Source organism: Nothoprocta perdicaria, unplaced genomic scaffold, assembly GCF_003342845.1.
Source record: "Nothoprocta perdicaria isolate Ctin4 unplaced genomic scaffold, notPer1 scaffold_2, whole genome shotgun sequence".
Taxonomy (NCBI): Eukaryota; Metazoa; Chordata; class Aves; order Tinamiformes; family Tinamidae; genus Nothoprocta; species Nothoprocta perdicaria.
Genome location: NW_020455204.1, coordinates 14,138,660 through 14,162,603, shown reverse-complemented (window position 1 = coordinate 14,162,603; position 23,944 = coordinate 14,138,660). Strand labels below are relative to the sequence as shown.

Genomic DNA, 23,944 nt, shown 5'->3' with positions numbered 1-23,944 from the left:
AGACAGCGGACGGCCGAGTGCAAGCCAGCACTCCAACCAGCACCACTATCTTTCCTTGCAAAGCAGGCAGAAGCCTTTCACAAAAGCCAACAGCGTGTGCAGAGCCTGTCCCAAAGCACTCAGAGCCCCATGGCCGGCTGACAAGAGATGACTGAAAATGGCTGTCAAAAATGTTGAGGTCACAACAATATAACTAATGGGAGTTTCATTTTGTGGCAATTCTGTTTTTTTTTTTTTTCTTTCCTTTTTAATGTACAAAAAGAGCACCAGCAGTATCTGCTAAGTTATTACTGGCATTCCTGAATCTTATGTTTTGGTTTTGTTCAGAAAAAGGTAATGACAGAAGAGCACAAGGGGAGTTTATCACATCACACATATGACAAAATTATAGCAATGCCTGTATGAAGTAGCAGACACCGGAGAGATTGCTAATGGATGAGAAAGTGCTGAAGTTTGGACAAAAAGGAAAGAACAACTCGAGTTCAATGACTGAGTTCAAGACACAGCTTAACACACCAAACTAGGCCAACCACCAAAACACAGCTATAATAGAAAAGTAACTCAAGTGTCTTGGAAAAATAAATGCTTCACAAAACGTATCTTTTAAGTGGGGCCTTCCAAGTTCTCTTTACATGACTTACTTTGGGAAGATAAAACATGGAAAACATCCAAAGCAGATTGGGAACGTCTCTATCTGAAGCCACACTAACAGGTTTAGTGTTAAGGAAAGGTAAACAGGAGAAAATGAACTGATACTTCAGCAAAGCTTCATCTCAAAGATTCCCAAATTACTATAAATCCCGGGGTAAAATATTTCACTTAGGAGTTGGAATGGTATTTGGAAGCAAGAGCATTCACAACAACAACCATGCTATGTCTTTGTCAACCTGCAGTAACTGAGGCTCTGCTACAAGCAGGTCTCAAGAAGCTCCCAACGCCGCACCAAACGGCTAAGAAGTCAGACCACATTCCTAACACAGACACAGAGAGAGAGAAGAGAAAAAGAGGAAAAAGAAGAAAAAGAAAAACAAACAAACAAACAACAAAAAAAGCAGTTGCATTACTCTCCCTTTTTACTGTCTTATTTTCCATTTTTTCTTTGGCCAATGAGGACACTAGACCTCTGCTCTTTCTGGATATAATTGTAATAGTTCAAGACGAGAGATCTGCCATTAGGAGCCTACTGAGCTGAATTAACAGGGTGAGATGTGTCACTTATTTGCGGTCTGTCACATGTAAGGCTCATTCTCCCCAACCTAAAAGGGTCATTATGAAGTCTGTGGAAGCTCAGACAGCAGTGGCAGAAGGAGAAAATATCTCTGGCACAGGATTACAGATAAAATACTTTCAGAAAAGTATTTGTGGGAAATCAGGCAGAGTGAACTGGAATTAGTATGAGGAATCACACCATTAGTGCTGGCAACAGATTAAGTCCCAATGATTGTCCCCGTGTAGAAGGTGGGAAAGAAGATAGGCTAGATATTATGAGCTTACTGAAGCAAGAAGGTTAGAGATAAGATATATTCTAACCAAATCATGAAATGCAATTTGGGGAAATACTCAAGAGTTATGCAGTCTGGATTAGGAGGTTTGTCTAATAATATCAGTATAATTACACCCTGATGCTAAATACCTACTGGATTCCACAAAGGGGTGGAAAAAAAGTAGGGGAAGCAGTTTCAACCTGTCATTAGTTGACTAGCATTGTAGACAAGAAAGGACACCCATATTTATCCAAAGAAACAAATATTCAAGAAATAGCAGGTAGATTCATCTCTACAAATTATGGTGAGCACAAATTTGGCACTGGGAGATGCACTTTCTGCAAAGCCAAATCAGATGGATTCAAACATTTAAATAGCAGCTGGCAATGTTTTGTAGTTTTGGTTTCCTGCTCTATGAATTTTGAATCCTTTCCTCCTGAAGAAGGATTCAAAGTGTGCTAATATGCAACACTACTATTATTCCATTTTCTTCCTTCCATACACAGTTATTTTCTAAGGCTTCTCTGATGAGGGAGGTTTGGCTTGTCATTTAGCAATTGCAAAGTTAAAAAAAGATATTATTCCAGAACCAAGCAAAGAACTTGGAATGAAAACTGAAGCCATGCAAAATCTGACCAATTTCTCATCTTAAAACCTCTCAAGAGAACCTAGGCTGAATCCTCCACGGTTCATGTGTGCAATGCAGTAATTTATAATGAAATCTGTTTTTTTTTTTTTTTTTTTTTAATCAGCGAAAGTCATCTTTTAGAATTGACTCTCGAGCAACAACAGTAATGGGGGACCAATATGGAATATCTCCAAATCTCCACTTTTTGACACCAAAAAGTCAAAAGTATTTTTGACTTTCACAAAGAATTGCTTTTTTGTTGTTGTTTTTAAGTGGGGACAGGCCAGTATTGTTATTCAGGGATTCTAAAGAAATAATAGTAAATGATGAGCTTTGGACAGAACCGACTAGAGAATATAATGCAATTCTGGGCAATGTATTTAAGAGATTTCTTTATCAGAACTCTTTCAAGGACTGATTTTGGGAGAGAATTGGGAAAATGTGGCCTCTCTGTGAAGAGAGATAGAAGGGCAAGGAGTTGTGCTGTAGGATCTCCTCTTCTGCTGACTCAGAGAAGGTACATTTGTCATTCAAAGACAAATTAGGAAAGGGCATGGATCATGCTACATAGATGCTCAGCCTCAGTTATCAGCCAGGTACAGGCAGCTTCCAACGCACCTACCTCCAAGTGCATCTAAAAAAAGGCAATCTCTTCTGGTGGCTGTGGACAGAACGTCTTTGTCAAAATTTCAGTTTGAGCAAATATTGCAAAGCGGTTTAGCACAGGGAGGATTTGTTCCTGCAGAAATTGACACAAATTCCTTTAGGACAGGGGCAGCCACCCCAACTGCACAGCTCACACTGCCAGGAGATAGAATTAGGAAAACTGAAAGATAACGCTGTGGCCTAATGTAAACTCTTAAATCTGCTGTAAACAGAGCAGTAGCACTGGCACACAATAAAACTGGTATCTGTCATTGCACTCCCAAAAGCAGGTGCAGGAAAGGACATAAAGCATGAGTGGATTTTTGTTCATCCCTATGCATTTTGGTCAGGTAAAAAACTGAGAGAAGCTATGGTAAACTGCAAACATTACAGTGATGGAGGGCAAGAAGCTATGGGAAACTGCTAATATTATATTGATGGGGGGCAATAATCACATAAGGGAGAATAACACAAGATCATGTAGACAGCTCCAATTTCCAAGTTCCTGCTGCATGGATGGCACAATTTGGAATAACAGTCTGGAGATGGCAACATTGCGGGATGCTTCAAGTTGGCCTGACAGAAAAGCCAAGCTCATACAAAAGCCATTTCCTAAAAATAGCGTGCCTTGGCTCAAAAGGTATGCCAGATCTTGAAAAAATTTTATACTTAAGTTCCAAAGCACATTTTCACTTGCCTTAGGAAATGGGAAATATTATAGGTAGAAGTTTAGAGATTTTATTTATTTATTTATTTATTTCACTTTTTCAGGCTTTGGGTTTAAAAATCTAAGTCTCACAAGCCCAAGCTTTTAAGTGATCCAGAAAGAGAACAACCACCTTCACACAACCCTGGGCTGCCGCTCATAAACCCTCCCAGATCCACACCAGGTCCGCAACGAGGCAGCTGATGCACATCACAACTGTGCTGAGGCCTCAAGGGTGCAGCCCATGGGAAGGTACAGGGAGTCTCATGGTTCAGCAGAGAATTAGCCCTGCGTGACCTATTTGTTCTGCCCATACTGGACTTGAACTAGCTCTCTGTGGAGATCCTGCTGTAATTCCTGCTCTGTAGTCCCTCAGGGGAAAACTGCAGGGCAGCACAGCCCAAGTTCTTGGACACCATTTAGGCCTCTGCTGGACGAGGCCATATAACCCTTCCCAGTGCAGTTCTGGAAACACTGTTCAGAGACACTAACCAATGCTTTTGGGAATGTTATGGGCAGCATCAGCCAGAGACTGAGTGACTGACCGCTAACTTACTTACAGATTCACCCCAAATCACCTCCATCGCTGTCTGTGTTCCTACAGAAGGGCTTTGCTCCACCTCGGAACAGAAGAACCATCAATACTGAAGTAGAGCTAGTAAGTCCATCCAGGGCCCTGGTCAGTGCTATGTAGAGACATACTTGTGGTCTTGCAGGAGCTGGTCCAGATCTGGCTCTACAGGCACTTAATCACAGCTAACAAGCCCAGTCCAACTAATTACAAAAACAGCAGAGCATGCCAGCTTTTCTTAGCTTTCTAGGCCAAGTCTTCCTCTTCTGTGTGTCTCTCTCCTTTTTTATTATTTAATTATTATTTTTGTAATTTCAAACCAGCATCTTCTACCTGTCTTGTAGATTGAAACTTTTTTCCCTGGGGTCCCTGGGCTGGGCAATATCAATGGTCAGCAACGATCTGCAGAAGGAAAAGGGAGATCCTCCACATGGCATGGCTCCCTGGCCTCTACACGAAGAGCAGCTTGACTTTGTCTCCACTCACGAGCCCCAAGGGCCACCTCCTTGGTGGTCCTCTTCAAGGTGCACAGTACAGAAGAGGCACTGGCAGCCCACTAGTCCCTGCAAGGAGACTATCCCCCTCCTGCAGGACTCACATGTCCTTGTCTTGTGGTAATGTCTAAGGACTGAATCTTGCAACTGAGAGAGTACAGCCCAGCACCGCAGCCAAGGAGCACGGCATGGCAGCCACTAAAGGGCCACGTGAAAGTAGAGCAATTTTGCTTAATCCACAAGATGAGATTTTCAGGAGGGTTAGGTATCCAGTGATGATATTAAAACCAAATGCACAAAGAAGTAATGTGCCGCCAGAATTGTAACAAAAAAAGATCGCATAGAAAGTTATACATTACGGATGATTTAGCAATATCATAGCTCCAGCAAAAAGAGTGAAATCATCCCTATCTTCCCATCCATTTGTTGGCAGAATTTTAACAAGGGGCTCCTGGGAGCTCTTGGGGGCTCCTCCATGGCTCAACAGACAAATTAACTAATCAAAGGGAAGGTAGGGATGATTAACTAACAAGAGCCCCCTCCAGCCCATCACTGGCGCATGGTTATTTCACCCAGATGGTGCTCACCTATCTGAAACTGGTAATGACAGGCTCAGATTGGATTTACAGAGAAACGTAGATAATAAGGTGCTGTGAGAGTGACATGATAGGAATTATTGGTCTGTGATGCTCCAGACTGTGCCAGAGGCAGCAGAGAGATTTTGTAACGTTAGCCTCTGTTTTGCAATGTTATCCTCCCCACCGGAGAGACTTCCTGCTGCAAATGGGAGACTCGGTCTCCAGAGAGACATTTGACCTGACCCGTCCCATATGAGAGCGGGATCAACAGCGAGCGAACTGATGGCAACGCTCCCATCACATACGAGCAGAAGCTGCTAGATGTCCTGTCATTGGCAATGGGTGAATGCCTCTGCAGAGCTACGGACTGTGCAATATTTTCTTAGGCCTTAAGCAAAAAAAAAGTTTTTCTGGCCTTTCTCCAGATGCAACTGAGATGAAAATCGGCAGCATTTTGTCCAGTATCTTCATATAAAAGAGAAGAGAACTTGTTGGGTTTTCTTGGGAAGTCTGTACAGCCAGGAAAACCCACCGACGGAGCAGTGGTGATCAGAGGGCCAAATACCTTATACACATCCAGCCCCATACGGGCTGCTGGTCAATAAGAACACATTTAGTTTTTCTTTTATTAAAGTAGTTGCATTAACTGTCTTCATTTACCTAAGAGCTTTAAGATTTCACTGTTCCAAGAACAAGAAACCTATGAAAATGGACAAGCTATGGCATATGGAAGCAAAGATTAGTCCAACAGAGGCAAATTTCACAATACAAAAAATTTACATGGAAACTTAGACTAGACTGAATGCTTCAAAATGTGAATCTTCGTGGTATTTCTTTTTATTTCCCCTTTGTTAGAGCCTCTTTACACGTGCACCTCAAGTTTAGCACATGTAGAGCAAATCAAGCACCACAGGTAACATGTTAACGGGTTTATCTTTTGTCAAAGTCTTCCTGCTTGCAACCCATGCTCCTCTGAGAGCCAAGCTCCATTTGTCCGTGCTGGGAATCTTGCTATGGACAGACCTGACTGCTGGGGCGTCCCTGGTTGCTTAGAACTACAATGCAACATCACCCAGGCACCATCAGGAGCTCATGGACAATGTATTAGACATTAGACACCCTTATTAAATTTTTTTTTTTTGGAGGGGAGGAAGCAAAAGAGAAATGACAGAATGAAACAAGGTGGATGCCTCCAAGTCAACAGATGCACATTAAAAAAAAAAAGTCTGAAAAAAGAAAGCTGACTTTTAAAATTCACATCATACCTGCTTCGTGCTCAGGGTCACCGACTGCTCGACAGAAAAGCACAAGCCCACAGCATTTTCAAAGTCAAAATCCCAGTGATAAGTCTCACATCCATAAAGTTAATTACCTGCTATCTGCATTGCTTTTCCTGAATCGCTGTGTCACTGTTCCAGCAGCAACTTGGAAGATTTTTTTTTTCCATGAATGTGAATCTTCCAAAGCAATTCTGAGTTCCCTCCAGGATAGACTACTATTCCAAGAGAAAAGTCCCAGTATTTTTTATGGCACCTAGGGTGGAAGCAGAACACTTCTCTGACCAAGCCTCTCCTCTAGAAACTGGTTATCACCACCTCCACACAAGTCATCCAGTAGGTGAGAAACACTTTTTTTTTTCCATCAACTTTCTCTACTGTGAGGCGGAGAGATCTGTAACAGACGTGGAGTTTGTTCTAAATTCATCTAAATTGTTCTAAACAGAGGTGGAGTCCATTCATCTCATGGACTGCCCTGTGAGTCCCTACAAAGGTTCAGTATCTCTGAGCTTCAAGGAGAAGCTGTGACTGTGGACAGATGCCTTGAGGAGCAGTAAGTGCTCTCTGCCCATTTGACAAGAGTGCCCGGCCTCCATCTATAACTCTAAGAGGCTTGGAGGAGCCTACGAAACTTCACATGACAAGCTGGATAACTATGAGCAGTTCAGACAACTCAAGGCTGTCATAAATCAACAAGTCAAGAAACAAGGCAAGTCCACGGATGACACTGTGCTTCCTCGGAGAAAACACTCTGTTCTTCCATTCATTGCCTTGGTGACTAGGAGAACCCTCTAAGGACCAGCATGCTGCTGCATTAGTTGCAGCAAAACACAAAAGCACAGATGTGTATGAAGAAATTGAAGTATTACTTTGATGCCTTGCACAGCTAAGACTTCATGACAAGACCAAAATCTCAATAGGCCTGGGGGTTTATGCTTTTATAAACAAAACCCAGTGATTATTTCATGTGGTAAAAAGCAAAGGCCAATCATAGCCCTTCAGATTCATCAGCACCACAAAGTACTAATTAATTTCTCAATCAATATGAAGTAAGGCTGCTGCTCCTTCGTGTCAGACCATAAAATTCATCCAAAGCTGCTAACGACACATTCCAGAGGGGCTGATTTCCAGCGAGACCTAAAATCATCCTCCGTGGATGAGTGTTTGTGTGCACACAGTCATGTGGCTGTAATTCAGATGCACCACAAATTTAACTAATAGCCTACAAAAAAAGAACCACAGGCCAAGTTTTCACATACACAAACATGCACACATACACACAAGCACAAACAGTTCCTTGCATTTTTTCATTCATAGAAAAAAATAAATAAATACATATGATTCAACACAAAACCTTTCTCCCTACGCAACTTTGCTCCCGGCAATTGCCTCTTCCTGACCTACACATGTACAGTAGGTTAGCAGTGCTAAGAAAAAAAAACAGTCCTAAATTAAGCCTTGCTATGATTTTATCCTTCTCTAATGGCATGGGCCTCAGTTAATGTTAAGTGGGATGGGGCAGCAGGAAAGAGTATGCCAGGGTTAAGATGGAGCATTTAGTAGCAATTAGCAGTGATGCATGGTACAAAAATAGCAACAACAACAACAAAAAAAGAGGTTACGCTAGAAATAAAACCATCAAGGAAAATAAATTTAACAGTTTAGTCAAATTAGCATTTGTCTACGGCAAACTTTCTGTTGTTGATAAGCAAATGGGAAGGAAAAAGACACAGAAAAATCTTATCAGAAATATTTACTTTGCAGCAGCAATGACTCAGTGACTGTTTTTCTAACAAAACACAAGGCATTGCCCCACTTTTTTTGCGACCCTCTCTGCAATTCTAGGGAGAAAATGTTTAGTTCAACATTATCGTAAGCCAGAATATGGCTCTATTTATGTGACAAGTTGACAACATACAATTTCATGCTTGTTGAACTGATCTGTGTTATATATTCACTACGAATATTACGAAGCCTCACCATTATAAATATGAAACAGTATACACTTATTCAAAATAACTCCAGCAGTAGCAATTTATAGCTTGGTAGTTTGCGTGCTTATGAAGTCCAAATGCCACCTTAAGAAGCTGCATCTCACTAAAACAGATGTGGAGTGTGACTGTGACCAAAGTGGATTTACGATGACCTCTGTGAAAGGAGGCTATTACATTTTTGCCTGTATGGCAGCTGACACCAGTTTGTATTTAGATATGTGGCCAGTGGGAACACAGTGTCCTTAAGGGCCTGTTTTAACATGGGCCAAGACGTTTGTCTAATGATCTGATTATCTTACTACTGTCCTGGTGAGTGTCAGTCTTCCCTCTTGGAAAGAGGACAGGGCGAGTACTTTAAGACTCAGCTGCTCCAGGTAAAATGCAGGCAGAGTAGTGGAATATCTCCTAAATGGGACTGCGAAGGAGATCAGTTGCATTTGCTTCATCACGTGCCTAGGGAATGGTCTTGGTGGCCTCACACATCAAGCAATAAATGCTCAAAGCAATTGCTTTTTTTTTTTTTTGTTTGTTTGTTTGGGAGTTCTTTTCTCCTGCCTGAAGGGTTCAACCAATGTGCAAAGTTCTTGCATCAAAACAGAGACAAGTTTAGGCAGTTTGTAGCCTGCCCAACTGGAAACGGAAATGGGGAAACCATGCACCTTGCTCACACTGGACACTGAACATTTGCATAAAGCCTCCCTATCACACAGCAGCCGCTTTGAGCAAAATTAAGTTCCACTTAATGATGGAGAATTTTTAATGCCAGCACAGCTAGTTATGGATTATAGTTTACATACGTCTTCCATGCAGATTTAAAATTATTGCACTTGACTCCGATTCAGTAGATACAGAAACGAAAGTCAGGCCCAAAACACTTGAAAAGGTTACTTAGGCGAGCAAAGGACCTGACATTGCACTGTTAGGAAAATAAAAATTCTTGCACTTTTGCACTGAATCTGCTGTTTTCATCCACTTCACCTGAGGGTCTTTCTCCTAGTTTCAAAAATGCTTTTTATGATACATTGCTGTCTTTTATTGTTCTTATAAAGTTTTTTATCCCAAATCTGCATCTTTTGGTTTTCGTGTTTATTGTTCTATTAAATCTCCCGTGTTGTCTGTTTCCCTACTAAATCTATCCTGTAACCACATTCTGTACATTCATTTCTCTAGGACCTCAGTGGCTCTTATCTGTTTGCTTTTATGATCTCTTATGAACTGCTAGGAATAGCAATTTGCAGAGCTGTTTGTAAAGTCATCTCAGCCTGAATTCAGCCTTCCCCTTTTTTGTCACACAGGGATGTTCTGCAGTGAAATCCCATTTGCCATAGAAAAATGTCATCACAGGCTGCGTTTCAGAGGGACACAAGCTGCTAAGTATCCTGCACGCGCTTATAACATTTAACGTACATTAATCTGAATTTCAAGAAACCACTTATTAGTGCACAAAACAACCTTTTGATGTAAGACGATCCTGTGCTACCTTCAGATGTGCTGACATGTTGCCCACTCCACATTACTGCCCAGAGCTATTTAGTTTATGTTCTCTAAAGCCTCAGACATGCGGCTATGCTGTTCACACAATCTCAGTTCTTTTAAGCACTTTGATAAGCTTTATTCTGCCATTATACCATCTAGAACATTAAACACAATGTTTAAGTTCTATGTTAAATCACAATCAGTTCCTATTAACTGTTCCAAGCTCCTCATTTTTATCAACAGTTACTTTATTAAATCCTTAATAATATAGATGGAATAGTTAGTTAATTTGTGTGTTGAGCCATGGATGTTAATTTGTAAACATAATAACATACTGCAATCATTTGCATAATAGCATTTTAATCTTTTTAGTAAAAGCTGTAATTCCCTACAAAGTACGCTGCAGTAGAAACTAAGTGACTATTGGTAATAATAAAAAAGGCCTTAAAATTCTGATCCTATTATAGCGTTGGAACATACCCAAACTGCTACCATAATCTCTGAAATGTTACTGTTCTCTGATTTAGGTGTCTGTGTCAAGAATAAAAATGAAGTATAACTGGTAGCAGTAGACTATTTCCTAAATGTAATTTAGTATTCACTAAGCACCAGCACTTTGCAAATAGCTCTGAGGCTTTCCTTCAAAGTTCAGAGCTCTAGTTATGCATATTGTGCGAGGTACACCATGCAGCTCACCTCTAGACTCTGTTGTGCTGAATAGATGGCTATGATAAATCATGCTGATTTGGCACTGAAGGGCATCAGCCATCAAGGATTTGACTACTATGTCTTTTTTTCCCTGAGATTATATCTCCTTGAACTGCCTGCCCTGGGCTACTAGTTTTGGAGAAAATTAAAAAGTGGAAAAAAAATGCTGCGAGAGGCCAGTACAGAAAAGAAAAGAAAAAAAAAAATCTCTATAGGCTCAGTCCTCTGGAAACCCATTAACACCAGTCACAAGACTGGCAAAGAAAACACTGGTGGTTGTTTAAAAGTCAGGCCAAGTCATTTTACGCAAGATCTGGTAATTCATTAATCAATCTGGCTGCAAACCTGGAATGAATAACCTACAATAGTAAAAGAGACTGGCAACACCACAGAGCGTTAGAGTTCATGATCTGAACCAATGCAAATGGCCCTGGTGATGTTTAGGGCTCCTCTCCACCCTCATCATCTTCCTGATGCAAACCCTTCCAACTAAATAAGAAATCATTTATCTTCATGAATTGCCCTGCTGCCAGGGGTAGGAGAATACGCATTTCATTGTGAATCTCCTTCCCTCACCTCATTCTCACTGCTTGTAATAGAGCGTTTTTTGGCAGTCTACAATAAAACATAGTAGCCTATTTACACTTTCCAAACACAGAGCGCATAATATGATCTCGAGAAGTAACCTGGGCCGAATCTATCCAAAACAGTTAAAAATAAAGACATCGGATATGCTGAGAATCCCTCTGGAATACAGAAATATGTAAATAAATGAAATCTGGGGAAGGGAAACTAATACAGGTAATCTGAAGGCTTTCGAAAAGTTAAAAATGTTTTGCCAAGTATTAGAAATTCTTTATGATTTTACCCAAGTTCATTATACTTTAATGGGCCGTTGCCTACAGACGTTATTTCACTTTAGCTTAATTGAACTATTTGTAAACAAAGCCAAAGAAATATATCCCTGTAGATACTTAATCTTTCCAACACGAGACATAGGTCATTGGTAATTTTAAATATGAGTAGTCATTTTAAATGTGCGCAGTCTTACGTGACAGGGGACAGTATATTAGAAAATGCCTCAGGGAACAGAAGTTTTTATCACCAGAAAGCCTCATGTCCCCTCAAGTTTGGTGGTGGTTCACGTTTTCACACAGTCCTGGATCTGAGAATGGAAATCTAATTGTTTGGCTTTCCAGAAGTGGCCAAATCCACTTTTCAAAGTCTTACAACAGGCGTGTAACACAGGCGGGCAATGCAGTAACCCATCTCAGTAACTGGTCTTGGGTGACCTGTTAACTATTTACTTGCACAAGCTTGTTTCAACAGCAGGTGCCCTTAGGGATAAGAGCTCCCTTACTGAATACTTCCAGCAGTCAGAAACCAGGCCAAGAAGAAGATAAGGTGAAAAACACAGGTTAGCAGGCTGTGAATGGGAAGAAATCAACCTATTTCAAAGTTTGCACATGTACATACGTTGATAATAACACCTCCACATTGGGGCAAACAGCATGGGCTTGACTGAGGACTACTCTCAGTTCCACCGTCTTACCTATAAATTAATGCAGAGATGAGCTTGGTAAATTTTTTTTTTTAATATGCCAGGGTGAAGAACAATATCTCATCATCATATAAACTCATGACAGCGGCTACCTTTATTCAATAGTTGCATAGCAGCTAGTCTAATCAACTGGACCTTCATTTTATTTGGCAATTTATTTAGTTGCTACCATTATCTTTAGTTGCTACCATTATTCATAACGTCTAATCTACCATTATTCATAACGTCTAATTATTCATAACGTCTAATCCATGAGATTTTTTACAAAGCAACTTTTGCAAAGGAATTTAAGGTTATGGATGCTCAGCTCAAGGCGGCTTCCAGGACTGTGACTCCAGAAAGCCTAAAAAACCACTTGAAATACAAGTGTGTTTTTTTTGGTTCTGTTTTTTAATCACCAGCTTGAGACATCCAGCAACTTTATAAAGGACCTTTGGGAGATAGGTCCCTCACATAAACAAGAACATATATATTGCATTGGCAACTCAAAGGTGAGCGTGCTGCATTCAAGGTTAGGTTTTGCAATTAACACTGTACTGCTTGTTCTTCCAGCTTTTGTTTGCCAGTCCACTTCTTTTCACATCACTAGGTCTCAGCTGGAGGCTTAGGTTATACAAAAGTTATGCAAAGCATATCATGCCCAAGAGGACACAAGAGGAAAAAAAAAATACAGATATATCTATGTGTTTTCTTTAAAAAGAAAAGCCAACGCTGATAAATATGGAAAAATCCAGAGATTACCAAATGGCAAACTGCATAAAACTTCCATTCTCTCAGCAAAAACAAATAGTTCCTCTCAGAGCATCCGAGATAATCTCTGGAGAGAGAACACATCTTGTTCTGTTCTTGAGCACCCCCAGTCGTCACATTACAGAGCGGCAGAGACAAGAAATAGTGCTAAGCATCCAGCTGCACGGCGGAGAATGGGGACAGGGTTAACGCATGGCAAGAGAAAATAACTGCTTTATACCCCTTCTTCCCGGGCCAAGCAATCTAAAACATTTAAATATAACACAGAGAAACTGAAAATAGTCTTTCTTTAGCACTGCAGTATTGCAAAATGCTATTAGGGGACAATTTGTCCCTATAGGTATGTATGGGCCAAACCATGCTGTCAGAGGCAGCAGTGCACCCTGTAATTAGAGTCAGTAAACTCTGCAAAATCCAAGCATTTGCCTAGATGACAGGGAGCTTGCCCACCAGGAAAGAGGCAAGGTACTTCATCTCCAAACAGCTCTTCCCGAGGCACGGGTTGGTGCCGAGGTGCATTCCTCCGGCTCATATCTCCCCTTTCTTCACACCAGGGCGGCTCCTCTGGAGAGGCACCCGTGAGGACCTGGGATTCTGCATACAACGCCCAGCACCACCACCTCTCCACGTCCCCCCAGCTGAGCACCAGCGCCCACGGGGCTCTCACTGTTCGCAAAACGCTTGGATTTTCAGAACTGGAATTGTCCCCTATAGGAAGCGACAACTCCTACATATGGAATATAGGAAAACTGTCACTGCCTGCACAAGGCAATTCTGTACCCGACAGCTTTAGCCACCAGTGCAGCAAGGCAGTAAAGCACAGGACAAGCAATAAGACCGTGGACAAGTTCCACTGTTTTTACTGGAGCAATTTATTGCTTAAAGACAGGTACATGCTTAATTACATTACTTATCAGGACCTTGCATTTTAGAAGTCTAAATCTTTTCCTGGTTCTTCCAGAGGAAAAATGTCTCTGCATTTGGCTTTCAGTGAATTAGGAAAATATGTATCTCGGGTTATGACAAAGGCAAAAACACTCCCTCACACATATATACACACAGAGAACTAATTCTGATTTTAGCTGCCAATACATTATCCGCCCCCCCATTCCTCCTTGCTACTGACCATCAGAGAATTACACATGGACAAGCTGTAACTTGTGCCACTTACTACAACTGAAATGCAAAGACAGGACTTTGAAACTTTAAACAAGACATGGAATATTATAAAACTAAAGTGGGTTTGAGTGTGGGGATAACTTTATTTTGATTTGAATAAAATTTAGGCCAAATCACTTAGGTGTGAATAAGAGAAAGATCAAATTTAGAAGGCCAGTCTCTGCTCTCAGTTACACTTGTATAAATCCAGAGAAACTTCATCTGCACCAGCAAAAGCACCACTGGTTTACAGATGCATACACAAAAGGAGAATTTCTTTCAGGACATCTTAGGTAAGCTATATTTTACCTTCAAAAGCATTTTATGAAACTGCTACCGCTAATCTTTTCCAGCTATTAAGGTGAGGAGATGCTTATTCGGGGCTTCCCCGCGCACGTGGGCCAGCTGCACCTCCTGGCGCAGAGGCGACGGCAGCCGCTGCTGCACAAGGTCTCCCAGCCTCTAATCAATTTATTGTCCAATTTCCCAGTCGGCAGATGATCTACTGCATTCCCTGTCATCAAGGCGGGTGGGAGGTTAGGGTTCAAGAGGGGCACGGCTGCCCCATAACTACAGGGTGGAAAATCACGAAGGTTTTACACAACAAAGGAAGACTGGAGCCAAAGAGACCATAACCCTCTTCTTGCACCCCTTGATCCTCAAGGCAGTATTTTAAGGAAAACATTTAAATCTCTCTTACTACCCTTCAACTTTCACTTTAAGTCTAGCTCTACATCAAGACACACAAGAAATTGCCACCACTAACTTCTCTGTGATACATACCCACCCTCTCTCAAATACTAACAGTATGAGGACGTTTCAATCTGTGTGTGCAAACCATTGGGCCTTGCACAACAGCACTCCGAGTGGGACCCTCTGCTATGGTCCTAAATGAAAAGACTTGAGCTCAGGTAGTCACAGCGCTGCCCTTGGCTCCCTTCTGGGGAAGGCAAGTGGAAGGCAACAAACAGGCCTCAACTTTTGCTTTGCTTTGTGGTGGGTAATCGTGCAACTCTTCGTTGTCACGCCACGGTGCAGTGCACTCCAGCACCTTTCAAAAAAAATCAAGAGTTTCTTCTAATTCTTTCAAGGTTTTCCCCTCACTTCTCTAGATAACCATCCAGGTTTGGATCACAAAGACTAACAGCACCAGTCAGAGGCCATAACACACATCACAGTACTTGCCTGCTCATAAAAAAGCATCATCCCTCAGGTTAAAAAAAAAAAGAACAAAACAAAAAACCCACAAAACATCCTGAAATGCGTGCTCGTGCAGCCTCCCTTACCTCAAATATATTGGAGGGTTCATTGCTGTACTGATTGGAAATGACTTCCGACTGGTCGCTGTACCACTTGAGTCCCCCCAGAAAGCTGTCTGCATCCAGGTCGTTCACGTCGAGTTCGGAGAGGTCGAGCTCTGGGAGGTCGGGGCAAAGAGGCTGGTCTTCACCAACCAGAGCAGCACACTGCAGGGAGCAATCACAACAGCAAGAGTTTCGTTAGTCAGCAGGAGTCTATTAACCCCAATATCATGTGATAAGGATTAAGCCTCGATTAAGCTTTGGCCCAGGGTCACTAAAACTGACTCTGTCTTCTGGATCTTCCCCCAAATATTAGATCATTGCTAGTTCTACACAGGTATGCAAAGGGAAGGGGGAAAACAGCACACGCTGCCTTCCCTACCACATCTCTGCACGAGGAGCAAATACTTTCCTTCTCCCCTGATTCCTTGGCAACATTAGTGTCCAAAGCTCTAGTAAGAACAGCAGCAAGGGCCAGGCACGGCCTTACTCTTCCTTCGTGCCAGAGAGCGCCGGGACGGGTGGCCACAGAAGAATACCTCTGGGCAAGGTCTCAGCATTTCCTGGTGCATTCAGGTTAAAGCAGCACAGACTGTTACAGCCTGCAGCCCTGGGGGCGAACTCAAGCTGTGGATATTCCCAGCTCTACAGATCCTCTCTGCAGTCCTTGAAGTCAGCCACAGTGGTGGCTTCCACACGGACACACTCAAGCATGGGTCAGCAAGAGCTGACGGGCTCTTTCTCCCATGTCCCAAATGAGGCACAGATCACACCTTTGGGTGACAGACGTATTTAATTTACAGAGTCTTTCACCTACATTCTTCCAACACAAAAGCTCCCAGCCACCTTCCCAATTTTCTCCAGACACCGACCACATCAAGGGCAGCGAATGGGACTTGTTTGTCCATGCATCCCAGCAAGCTCAATGCTACAGCTAATTCAGCGACCCCCAGGTAGAGGGCTTGTGAAACACCCATTTAATATCTGCGGAGTAAGCAAAATCTAATCTGCATCACTGCAAAAGGCTGTTGTCGCCGTGACTTATGAAGAGAGTAGCGATAAATAAAAGTAAACACAGAACATGTACTCTTCTATATGCCAGCAGAAGCTGGATAGGGTATTAGCTGGTCTACTAGTCAAGAAAAAAACCCAACACTACACATCCATTTTAGCAGGGCAATTGAAATGTTAGCGCATCCAACAAAGCCAATTCTTAATTATGGAAAACACAGTAATAGCTTGGCAAATAACCGAGCCCCACGCACTAATGCAGCCCAGTGAAGCTGGTGCTCCAGCAAAGCACCACACGCTCCCGGAGCTCATGTGCCAAGAGCTACCTTGGTGTTGGTGTAGTGCAAAACACACCTCCTCTCCTTAAATCTGCAAAGGCACCAGGCAGCAAATGGTTAAAAACCTTAAAGTCCACTGAGTTCAACGGCTCCAGTACTCGAGTACTTCTAACTTTGCATCAAGGCACTTCTGGCTTTGTGTGAAGGTATTTCTAGCTCTGCATTAAGGGGGGCCAATGGTGGGTTCAGGCAGCAGGTCCTCCCCGACTCCAGTCAGTTGACTGGGTGGTTTGAATGACTTCCCAACTTCTCCTTGCACTGAAGTCAATCCAGAAAGTGCCACCTTCTAAGGAGAACGTGTGCAGGGCAATAACATAGTGTCCACTGATGTGAATTACTCAACATGTGTTATGTCCCTCCCGAAAGGCCCAGTCCGAGGTGAATTTCATGGAGGTTTGTGTCCTTGGGAGCCTCAGCAGGGCTGCAGCACGTGGGCTACACGCGGCAGCGCCGTCGCGAGCGGAGGTTTCACCAGGTCTCGGTGCAGCTGGCGTGAGCTGTGATTTACCAGACACCTTCCAGGTCTGCCGGGACGCGGCGAGATAATCACGGAGCGGGCCAAGGGGCACGGGAACATAGAGGCTGCAAGAGGAGGCTCGGAAACATCAGTTGCTTTTACTGCTGTTATTTAAGGGGCTGCAGAACTTGAAGAAGTCAAAAATCTCACCTAAGTAACTGTCGCTGCGCACAATTTAATATTGCTTCGGTCACAGGAAAAGAAAAATACAAAGAAAAAAATTAAAGAGTTCCTTCTTCTTTAGTGCTAGACATAACCTTCCAGCAGAAATCTTATAATGCAGAGATGACCTTTTTTTTTTGATGCTTGCACAAAAATCTCTGATCTCATTAAAGGATAATCTAGTTTTTGACTGAAAAGGTAGATTCTCAGCATCATTCTCAGTTTTGTGTTGTGGAGGTCGGTAGCTTATAACTGATGCCGTCGACTTCTAAAGTACCCTGCTGATCTGGTACTGCTTTCGTTTGTAAAAATAGCTCCACTCCGTGAACCACCGAGCAAAATGTGTTAACTCTTGGCAATACTCATTATTAACTCCTGCAATGGCCTTGTGGGGCAACATCAACAACTGCGTTAAAAAATTCCCAATCACTGAACCTTTGATTCGCCTATAGTGACTGCAATGCCACTTGAAAACGTACTGAAATGAAGTATATATGCGCTTGCCAATGTTGACATGTTCTGAATATGGCATTATGCTTCTAATCCGAGACACATCAGTAGCAAGTGTCCCTGTTATTAATTTATATTTGGCCTTTGATGATGCCAGATTTAACACTCCAAGTGCTGAACCTGTCCTCATCTGACATGCTGCTCTTTGCTGCCTGCCCATACATCTGTAACAGGTGCACCTGCATTGCTATACTGCATCCGACCGCCTTCCCACCGCTATGGCACATCGCAGTCATTCCACAACTACGGCCTTAATTTCACTGTAACATATAGGAGGATACAGCAGTCACTAAACACAAAAGGCTAATTATTGTGCATTATTTCACTCCATCGGACTCTTTTTTTTTTTTCTCCTAATTCAGGCGCAAACAATTAATTAGCTTAACTGCACTGATGATAATGAATCATTATAATTAAGTATAATTCTCCATTAACCTTTTGGATGTTTTTGTGTCTTTGCAGGTAAATTCAAAAAAAAAAAAAAAAAAAAAGCGAGACTGGACTTGTGCCATATTAATTATATTAATGAAAAAATAATCTTCATTTTATTTTTAACAAGTTTTTCAACCAGCCGAAGGGATGAACCCTGGAAAGAATGACAGACCTGACAGAATGTGTGCCATGTGGATTCTCTCTATCAATCTTCACAACCTTACTGTACATCACCTTCATTAAACTGTGAAACACTGGGGACGCTGATCAGATACAGTGAGGCAGGCCTTTATTAAGCAGCACGCCATCCTGTCATTATGTGAGGGAGAATTTAATACATTTTAAGGTGACAGCAAACATTAACGATTCCAAAAACGAAAGCTGCCTACAGGACCTGCCGCCTGCGGTATTTGAGATGGGAAAAGGTGATCCTCAGGGCCAAAACTGCATGCAGACACCCCTACCCTGCTCCAGAAAGTGCAGTGCAGGAGCCAGTTGGTAAAATCCTTCAGCAGTTAACCCATCCACCACACAATTAATATTACCATCAACCTTTTTTCTTTTTTTCTCCTCTCCCCACACTGTCAAAAAGTCACTGACATAAATTACCTATTCTGTTACTAGCTTGAAATTACTGCAGGAACTCTAGTGATTAAAATAAATCTTCAATATTTCCATAGAAGCTGGTTCCTCAATCAGCTCCTAGCAGCATCAGGAATAATACATGATGGAAAAATGAAGCTACAGCAGCTGAGACCCATGCTACAAGCCAGACAACAACCCACAGGATACTCCAGCTACTCAGAAACAATTAGGACTTTGGAGCCAGCAAGTCATCCACTTACAGCCTTGACTCATAATAGCTACAGGACATATGAATTATCCATATCTATTCCACTTTACCAAGAAATCAAAACAAGATAACAGCAATTACAATATGCAAACAGAAATCGGGGGGTACAGGGGCAAGCTGCAAGTATTTAAAGCACGACGGAAGGCAGCGAGGAACCCGCACGCGGGTGGAACCTCGCTCCACCAGGCACAGAAACCTACCCGAGAGCACCAGCACTTCTGCTTTACGTGGGGATCTCGTGGCACGAACATCTCACTGAAAAGGCACCGCCTGCCCCGCTTCTCCCCCCCGCGCCTAAGGGGAGCACCTTAAGCGCTTACTCGAGGCGCGCAGGCGGCGGGGTGCTCGCTGGCAGCACGTCTGCATTTCGGGGTCCTCGCCGCAGGGTCCACGCAAAGTTTTTTTCTCGCTTCACAAGTTGCCAGAACTTTCAGGTAACGCTCCATTTTGCCGAGTGCAAACATGCAGAAATCCTCAGACCTCACTTTATACTCCAGAGATTACCCGGGAAGCGCTTGCTTTTCCCCTTTATGAATTGTAGCCAGCAGAAGCTGTGGATTTGATGTATTGCCGTCTATTTTTACACAAGCAGCAGCGGCGGCAGCGGCAGCGGCAGTTCACACAGTCCTGCATAAACTCTATTCTCCTGGTTCATCCTGTTGTCTCTGCTGTACAGGAGGATTTAACCGTTTGTTGGACTACTTGGATTCACTGAAACCCTGCCCTACGGGACACTAACTGCAGGGCAATTTTTCCGACACAACAGGAAGCAAGCAAGCCTCTATTTCCAGAAATCTCTTTTAAAAGCATCTAAAACAAACCAACAGGGCATTCATTCCCGTGCGTGTGCTTCAATTCTACAGCCGACAACAAGGAAAAAGCCTTCAACAGAGCACAGGGAAACAAGCAATTACAATATGAAACCATTAGTTAATTTAACTTCTTTTTTTTTTTTTTTTTTTGGGGGGGCAAGAAATGTAAATCTTATTCTAAATAAACATGGCATTTTTCCAACCAGGCCACTAAACGCCACTGGAAAGACTTCAGACTCTGATTCATATCAATATCTTAGAGCATAAATATTGCATATGACAGGAAAGCGAGCCAGAGGCACATGAAAATAGTTTCCAACTGCAGGAGATACTGATGACAGGAGCTAAGCTTTGATTTGCTCAAGGCATCGCAGAGTAACCTTAAAATAGCAAACTTACTGGAGTTAAGATAAGATTCAGACTTGTTCGCAAAGTATCCCCCCTAGTCCATTCCAGCATTTTTCTTGCAAAAAAAGAGGGAAAAAAATAAAAGCAAAGGAGACCAATCCCCAAAGGCAAACAAAGGCAGGAGCGGGGGGCCGCGGCGGGGCCGGCGATGCTGCCCACGCCGCCGTGCCCGGCTCACCTCTATGTCACTCCACACGGCGTCCTGGTTGCACATGTCCCACGCCATGCAGCTGCCGGAGGCCAGCGGCGAAGCTCTGGACGTGCGGCGCGGCGGGCGCGCGGCGCAGACGCATGCAGGCACCGAGCCCCTCTCTGCGCGTGGACCCAAGGCACCTGTCTTACTACTGCTCCCCGTCACATGACAAAGCTATTAAAAAGTAGGCTGGGCTGTCACTCATCCAGCCTTCTGGTGCCGCCGCCGCCGCTGCCACCAGTGACGTCACCCAGAGGCAGACCTCGGCTTAAGTGAAGTAAATCTTTTTAAAAACCACTCAGACCTTGGAGGCTCCGGCACCGCGCTGCGATTCAAACCACACTTCCCCGCCGCGCAACAACTGCAGCCCCCGCCACCCTCCTGCATTTCCTTCTTTTTTTTTTTTCCCTTTATTTTTCTCCCCCCAAACAAGCGGCTGACAAAGCTGCATTTATCATAAAGAAGAAAGTGAAGTAACTCCGAGCGGCGCTGGGCAGAGCCGCTCCAGCCCTCGCTGGGGACGGGCGCCAGCAGCAGCTCCCACCGCTGCCCTGGGCAAGGCGAGCGCAGACTCCTGCAAAAGTTACAGCCCGCCGCAATCCTTTTTCTTCTCTATCTTCTTCCCTTCCGCTAATGGGTTTTACACCTTGCAAAGAATATTTTTCTTTCCTTACGTGTGCTTGGCTAATGATTCCTGAGCGCTAACTGCGCTAAAGCTAGTCTTCCCACGAGCAAATGCAACAGCAAAAAATAGAAATAAAAGTGCATTTCCCAGTAATGGGGAAAGCACTGATAACAAGCAAACAAAAAATCATATAGGTATCTCATCTTCTGCCAAGGAGCAGCCCTGGTCCTGTTTCCAGCTAAACTACAGCACTTCTCAGCTCAGTGCCCCAGTGTACTCACCCTAGGAAAGGGTGACTACACCTAGAAAGGGTGACAACTGCTAGCGCTGCCTGCAACAGTCCTGGTGCCTTTCTGCATTTTCCCCCAAGTCCTACTGCCTTGGAGGAGGACACAGAACAAGCTCTGGTCCTGTGGCAGCGGGGACACGCTGCTACCAGGGGTGTCCCTACCTTTAAGCCTGTCACAGCTCTCGCGGAGACCACAGGGGCTGCTGCAGGTGCAACTGGTTTACGAGGCCATGAGACGCTGCGTGCGTGAACTCCAGGCACCGAGCAGCACAGCGAGCCCTTTCTCCCAACGCAGGAGGGGGGGGAAAATAAATAAATAAATAGATAAATAAATAAATGCAAGAAAAAGGTCGTGTTTAACTGTCCCCACCTGGCTGCTCGTTTCCTCAAGGTGCATTTCTTTAAATGTGGTGCGGAACGTCAGCACGAGCTGAGTCGCGCCGACCACAGTCATTGGTCACTCTCCTCGGCATAAAAGATTCATTCCTGACGTCAGGTTATTTGCAAACTTGAATATTCCGGAGGCTAAACGGGCACAATTATGCGATTTTGCTGAGAGAAAAAATAAACAGAGAGAAGTACAGTTCTTGACACAGCCTCTCTCCCCCCCCCCAGATATGAAAAACTTCAGAACCTGCACTAGGTCTCAGCAATATTCTTAGCTTAGTTGTGTTCCTTTGTAATTTATTACTGCCAGTTCTGATAAAATGTGCCGTTTCCCCAGCTCGTGCTTAAGTGGCAAATCACATCACACTGTCATATTTTCGCCCAGCACAGATGACAAAAACGGCATTGTTTTTTACTTTACTTAATTAAAAAAAATAAAAAATGCACGCCGCAAAATACCGAGCGGCTACAGAAAGCCTTTCCTACAAATGATTAAATTAACAGTATTACTATGCTTGCACGATGGAAAAAAAAAAAACCTAATTTCCCTCCCAATTATATGCTGATTTAATGATAAAACTGCAGTAAATTATTAAGATGTGGGGCAAAGGTCGGTACCTCTGGCCCCTGCACCGTCAGCTGTGGAGCCACGCCGGGCACCTGCCCGCCGCCACGCGAGCCGCTGCGTATTAATTATTATCCACGGATCCCCTTTTCCTCACTACCTGCTTGGAATTGTGTCCATCGACTGTGCCCGATCCATCCGCTGCTTCTTCTCTTTTTTTTCCCCCCTCCTTCCAGTTTCATTCACACCTTTTATAGAAATGTATTTACACTGGAACACTTTATAGCGCTGCTCGGGATGCTTTGACCCGCTCGTGTTGCTTCTATTTTCTACATTTCCCCTTCACCGCTTTTCCTTCAAATTAGCAAGTTAACTGATAAGTGTAACTGCAACCTTCATGGTGCTTTCATACGAGACTGAGAGATTGGAGAACTTCCTGGGCACATTGCAGGCAGTGCACATGGTATCTAATAATACTTGGGATTCCTCCAGCGCGTGTCCACAGGCCTGAGCACCTCCTGGCTTGAAGCTGGTGGGGTGGGAATGGCAAACAAGGCTCAAATACAGGTCCCCCATCTCTTAGGAAGAACTTTTAGAATGGTATGGTCCAACTAAGGTCAAGTTTTGCTCTTCGAGTCCTGATTTACTTATCAGGATCCTTTCCAGATGTTTAATTTTTTCATTGTTGTGGTTTGTTTTTTGAGAGAATGCACTAGTGCCTGCAATGGGAGAGGAGAAGGCACCTGCAGTGGTGTTATGGAAACCCAACAACCTCAGCACCTATCAGTGAAATGCCTGAAAACACAGTCAGTATCCACGCAACTGTCCTCCAAAGTAACCCTGGGTTCCAAAAATGCCCTGGGAGCTTCAGCAATACTCTGCCCTAGTCTGACAGCATGAGAAAAGTGCACAAATATCGTTTCCAGGGCAATAGGGAAGGCACATACTACTTCATAACAAAATGCATACGAAGAAAACTCTCAGTTGGAAAAGTCTGCAGGTCCATTTGAGCCAATGTTGTTCTGCAGGAAGGTCTTTCATCAGAGCACATTCCTGATCATTAGATTTTCTCTCTTTTTAGATTACTCTATACCTACATTCAGCAATTTCCAAATTTCACCCTTTATTCTTTGAAAGACCACAATTTGGGAAAGTTCTGGAAATCCCTCCAACAACACTCGGGCACAAATTCCCAAATCCTGATACATCTTTTAACAGGATTAGAAGGTATGGCTGTCTGCAGTAACAACAGCAAGAGCAGAACTCGAAGACCCAAGTCTTCAGTCCCTCTGTCCTTGACTTTTTTCTGAATTCAGTGTTCACTATTATCTCTTTCTCCTATTCTCTCACTCAGGTTTTCAGGGTCAGTTTTTTCCCTCCCCTCTGTAACTCAAAACTTTCCAAAGAAGCTATTGATTTCGGAGCCCCCTGATTCTGAAGCCCCAAAGAAAGAATGTCTTTCCTGACTTCCCAACTACAGTACTCCCTAATGTTCAGCGAAATTAGCTACT

The 23,944-nt window shown here is 43.4% G+C and overlaps 1 protein-coding gene across 4 annotated transcripts in view; it reads right to left on the bottom strand.

The window, feature by feature from the left end:
• Positions 1-21,660, bottom strand: part of PPARGC1A (PPARG coactivator 1 alpha) — a 64,227-nt gene extending 42,567 nt beyond the window's left edge. For 3 of the 4 annotated variants that reach the window (XR_003249100.1, XR_003249101.1, XM_026037677.1), the window contains exons 1-2: positions 20,553-20,600; positions 15,317-15,496 (exon numbers count right to left, since the gene is read on the bottom strand). Coding sequence is in view for 1 of the 4 variants with exons in the window: in XM_026037677.1 (XP_025893462.1) it covers positions 15,317-15,496; positions 20,553-20,600 (228 nt within the window). In the remaining 3 variants the exon portion in view is untranslated. Of the gene's footprint in view, positions 1-15,316; positions 15,497-20,552; positions 20,601-21,643 lie in introns of those variants that run through there. The other variant, XM_026037680.1, reaches the window with a different exon arrangement.
• Positions 21,661-23,944: the final 2,284 nt, after the last annotated feature.